Here is a 5,218-nt window from a genome sequence, read left to right on the forward strand (position 1 = left end):
ATAAGCCAGTCTATAAGCCAGTCTATAAGCAGGGTCTATAAGCAGGGTCTATAAGCCATGGTCTAATACCTTTGGTTTACAACAACCGTGCATTTCACACCACTGTCTCATCTCTCGGCCAAGCTCATTCCTGACTGTAACATCAACTGTGTTACAACATCAATCACAGAGATCTGCACCTGGCTGGCACTGACTGTTCATTTCATCAAAACAGTCCGTCTCAGGTCTGCCAACAGGCACCGGGTTCTCTTCCCTCCCCCCTCCTCCTCCCTCCCTCCAGGCTCCTACATGCTGTCCTCCCTCCCTATCTCCTCCCTCCAGGCTCCTACATGCTGTCCCCTCCCTCCCTATCTCCCTCCTCCAGGCTCCTACATGCTGTCCCCTCCCTCCCTCTCCTCCTCCAGGCTCCTACATGCTGTCCCCCTCCCTCCCCCCCCTCCCTCCTCCAGGCTCCTACATGCTGTCCCCTCCCTCCATCCAGGCTCCTACATGCTGTCCCCTCCCTCCCTCCCTCCAGGCCCTACATGCTGTCCCCTCCCTCCCCTCCCTCCCTCCAGGCTCCTACATGCTGTCCTCCCTCCTTCAGGCCCGACATACAAGGTCCCCTCCCTCCCCTCTTCCTCCCTCCAGGCTCCTACATGCTGTCCCCTCCTCTCCCTCCCTTCAGGCTCCTACATGCTGTCCTCCCTCCTCCCCCTCCCTCCCTCCAGGGCTCCTACATGTTGTCCCCTCCCCCCTCCCTCCAGGCTCCTACATGCTGTCCCCTCCTCCCTTCAGGCTCCTACATGTCCCTCCTCCCTCCCCTCCTCCCTCCAGGCTCCTACATGCTGTCCTCCTCCCTCCTTCAGGCTCCTACATGCTGTCCTCCTCCCTCCCCTCCCTCCCTCCCTCCAGGCCCTACATGCTGTCCCCTCCCTCCCCTTCCTCCAGGCTCCTACATGCTGTCCCCTCCCTCCCTCCCCCCAGGCTCCTACATGCTGTCCCCTCCCTCCCTCCCCCTCCCTCCAGGCTCCTACATGCTGTCCCCTCCTCCAGGCTCCTACATGCTGTCCCCTCCTGGGCTCTCCCCTCAGCTGCTCCTGGAGGTGTCTGAGTCGCTCCAGCTCCAGTTCCTGGGAGTGCAGTGTATCCTGGGCCCCTCTCCAACTGACCCCTCAGCCTCTGCAGATCTGCCTGCCCGGCACGCTCTCCTCCTGGGTCCTGTAGCCACGCTGCACCCTGGGACTGAAAGAGGAGGTACAGCAGAGTGTAGTTCATTTCAGGATATTTTGAAAGTGGGGGGGTAATTTTCCATAAAGTCTTAAGGCTCCTAAATTCTAATGTCAACAATAGTCTTCAGTGTTCACATATGTAGAATAACAGTAAATCTCTCGATGAGACAGGTGATGATAGAAGATTAGAGAGGAATCAGCTTCAAGGTCACGACCCTGTAAATTATGATGTAAAACTATCTGTACATGTTTTGTACAACACAACACATAGTAAATAGTAAAGTCCCTGGTTGCTAAGTTACCTTCATATATTAGTGAACTGCTCTGCCAGACCCTTCCTCTGGGTCTCCAGGGACGACACTCAAGCTTGGTACTGCATCCTCTGGTTCTCTGACTGGGCTGACTCTCTGACGGAACTCCTGATGAACACAACACGGAGGTCAGGGGTCAAACAACACGGAGGTCAGGGGTCAAAACAACACAGAGGTCAGGGTCAAAAACAACACAGAGGTCAGGGATGAACACAACACAGAGGTCAGGGATGAACACAACACAGAGGTCAGGGATGAACACAACACAGAGGTCAGGGATGAACACAACACAGAGGTCAGGGATGAACACAACACAGAGGTCAGGGATGAACACAACACAGAGGTCAGGGATGAACACAACACAGAGGTCGGGGATGAACACAACACAGAGGTCAGGGATGAACACAACACAGAGGTCAGGGATGAACACAACACAGAGGTCGGGGATGAACACAACACAGAGGTCAGGGATGAACACAACACGGAGGTCAGGGGTCAAAAACAACACAGAGGTCAGGGATGAACACAACACAGAGGTCAGGGGTCAACACAACACAGGGGTCAGGGGTCAACACAACACAGAGGTCAGGGGTCAACACAACACAGAGGTCAGGGGTCATCACAACACAGAGGTCAGGGGTCAACACAACACAGAGGTCAGGGGTCAACACAACACAGAGGTCAGGGGTCAACACAACACAGAGGTCAGGGGTCAACACAACACAGAGGTCAGGGGTCAACACAACACAGAGGTCAGGGGTCAACACAACACAGAGGTCAGGGGTCAACACAACACAGAGGTCAGGGATGAACACACAGCTAGGGAACAGCAGAGGGCGTCAAAAGGCACATCCGGGGCAACATGCACCTCAAGTGCCGCTTGATCTAGATCAGGTCCTTCTTGTCCAATATAATGTTATTCTAGAATCTTAAAAGAAGGTCAAACTGATGATCACTCCTTCTCTGACAAAATGTCTACATAATGTACTCTACATCCTGGACACCAGGAGCACCGGGAACACTGGTCCATAGCTTCTGAGAAAAGAACCAGGCCGTACCTCTATCTTTCCATTGAGGCGGGTCACCTCTGTCCTGTCCTCCTCTCGGCTCTTGGCTCCTTCACGAGACTCCTTCAGCTGTTTACTCTGAAGCTTCTGGTAGCTGCGTTTCAGCTTAGACAACTGGAGGGAGTGGAGGAGGAGGAGACATGGGAATGGTGTGGCTTGATTCATGCAGCTCTCTGTACACATTAGACTAGACTGGGTCTCACCCGTACTATGTAAGCACCTTGAGCATACGGAAAATGGATATTATTGGTTCTCTAATCTAGAGTAAAGACAGATGGACAGACAGACAGATATGCAGACAGACTGACGGACGGACGGACGGACGGACGGACAGACAGACGGACAGACAGACTGACAGACAGACTGACAGACAGACTGACAGATAGGTAGACAGACTGACAGACTGACAGATAGGTAGACAGACTGACAGACTGACAGATAGGTAGACAGACAGACAGACAGACAGACAGACAGACAGACAGACAGACAGACAGACAGACAGACAGACAGACAGACAGACAGACAGACAGACAGACAGACAGACAGACAGACAGACAGACAGGCAGGCAGGCAGGCAGACAGACAGACAGACAGACTGACAGACTGACAGATAGGTAGACAGACTGACAGACTGACAGATAGGTAGACAGACTGACAGACAGACTGACAGATAGGTAGATAGACTGACAGACAGACAGATAGGTAGACAGACAGACAGACAGGTAGACTGACTAACGGACAGATACGCAGACAGACTGACAGACTGACAGACAGGTAGACAGACAGACTGACAGACAGATAGACAGATAGGTAGACAGACAGACAGGTAGACTGACTAACGGACAGATACGCAGACAGACTGACAGACTGACAGACAGACAGACAGACTGACAGACTGACAGACAGGTAGACAGACTGACAGACAGACAGGTAGACAGACAGACAGGTAGACAGACAGACAGGTAGACAGACTAACGGACAGACCGACAGCATCTTTGTGTTGCACTAAAGCGCTCACTAACGTACCTCATCTTTGACACGCTGCAGTTGTTCCTCATATTTAATGACCAGCTCTTGCTTCCCTGTCTGGACCTCATTTAGCTGCTTGCGGAGCAACCCAGCCTGTGAGAAGATAAACAGGCTCGTGTAAAGAGAACCCGGTAGGCAGGCTGCATTCACAGCTACAAAACACACTTTAGGAACTGACACTGTCGTGCAGCAATGCATGTTAAATTAAAACAAACTTTTTGTAGTAGTCACAGAATTGTTCCAATGTTGTGTCTCGATGTGTCGGACCTCATCTCTAGTGTAAGTTCTCACCAACAACAACATGACAGCCTCGCAGTTCATTCCATTAGTGTGTTTCTTCTGGGAGATTAGCATTCGAGCTCAGTTTTAGGCCCCACACGTTACGCTGACGGAGACTGACGGAAAGCTGAACGCCTCACAGTTACATGCAGTAGAAAGATTGCCCCACACATTTGGGTTGCAAAAATCTGACAACTTTCCTCGAATTTGCAGGTTTTGCAGAAATCCTGTTGAAGGATTCCAAATGCATTTTTTTTTTTTTGCTTATTACAATTATCTTCTAAACAGGATTTCTAGAAAACTGGAGAATTTAGGAAAATTAAGAGAGTTTTGCATTCTACTTCCACATAGCCTCTCAGTCTAGTTCACCTGCATCAGCCTTTCTTCTCCACTACCACTTTCAACAACCGACAGCCAGTGTTCTGCAGGTCTAACAGTGAAACTATAGCCACTGTCACTTTGTACATCTTCCACAGGGTATAAAAGGCAAGGAGTGAGACATCAGGAGTTAAAACAGAGATGATATATACTGCCTTCAGAGTATTCAGACCCCTTTGACTTTTTCCCCACATTTTGTTACGTTACAGCCTGAATTTAAAAAATAGATTCAATTAAGATGTTGTAACTGATCTACATACAATACCTAATAATGTCAAAGTGGAATCATGTTTTTTTTTTTTTGAGTCAATAAGTATTCAACCCCTTTATTATGGGAATCCTAAATAAGTTCAGGAGTAAAATGTGCTTAACGAGTCACATAATAAGTTGCATGGACTCACTTGTGTTCAATAACAGTGTTTAACATGATTTTCAACCACTACCTCATCTCTGTACCCCACACATGGAATTATCTGTAAGGTCCTCATCTTCTACCACACATACAATTATCTTTAAGGTCCCCTCAGCAGTGAATTTCAAAAACACAGATTCAACCACAAAGACCAGTGAGGTTTTCCATGTCTCGCAAAAGAAGGACATCTATTGGTAGATGGGCAAAAATAAAAAACTAAGCAGACATTGAATATCCCTTTGTGGTTGAATCCATGTTTGAAATTCACTACTGGACTGAGGGACCTTACAGATAATTGTATGTGTGGGGTGAGATACCCAATGGGTTGGACAATAGTTTTCTTGTCAATCCTCTTGGAAAAAAAGGTATACTTAAAACTGGAAATCAACCAATCCTCCATCGTTAACAACAAATGGAAAGGTCAAATGCTTTATGATCTAAAATTGAAAAGTGTGTGGGGCGATGGAGAGAAATAAAAATGGCCCCTGCTTGAGACCATGGGGTTTGAGAGTGATGGGGGAGTCTGGGGAT

At 49.1% G+C, this 5,218-nt stretch overlaps 1 protein-coding gene across 1 annotated transcript; it reads right to left on the bottom strand.

Moving 5' to 3' along the window:
* Window positions 1–1,522: 1,522 nt before the first annotated feature.
* On the bottom strand, window positions 1,523–3,920 carry LOC124030754 (centrosomal protein of 63 kDa-like). Its single transcript, XM_046341959.1, has 3 exons — window positions 3,616–3,920; window positions 2,581–2,703; window positions 1,523–1,630 (listed from the first exon to the last, which is right to left on the bottom strand). The coding sequence occupies exons 1-3, from the start codon at window positions 3,814–3,816 to the stop codon at window positions 1,523–1,525; spliced, it is 432 nt and encodes a 143-aa protein (XP_046197915.1). The 5' UTR covers window positions 3,817–3,920.
* Window positions 3,921–5,218: the final 1,298 nt, after the last annotated feature.

This window comes from Oncorhynchus gorbuscha, unplaced genomic scaffold (genome assembly GCF_021184085.1).
Source record: "Oncorhynchus gorbuscha isolate QuinsamMale2020 ecotype Even-year unplaced genomic scaffold, OgorEven_v1.0 Un_scaffold_15073, whole genome shotgun sequence".
Lineage (NCBI taxonomy): Eukaryota > Metazoa > Chordata > Actinopteri > Salmoniformes > Salmonidae > Oncorhynchus > Oncorhynchus gorbuscha.

Coding starts and splice junctions, on each gene's coding strand:
- LOC124030754 (XM_046341959.1), bottom strand. CDS start 3,816: ATGCATTGCTGCACGACAGTGTCAGTTCCTAAAGTGTGTTTTGTAGCT. Junction 2,704..3,615: donor TGCAGCGTGTCAAAGATGAG/GTACGTTAGTGA, acceptor CACTCCCTCCAG/TTGTCTAAGCTGAAACGCAG. Junction 1,631..2,580: donor GCCTCAATGGAAAGATAGAG/GTACGGCCTGGT, acceptor TGTGTTCATCAG/GAGTTCCGTCAGAGAGTCAG.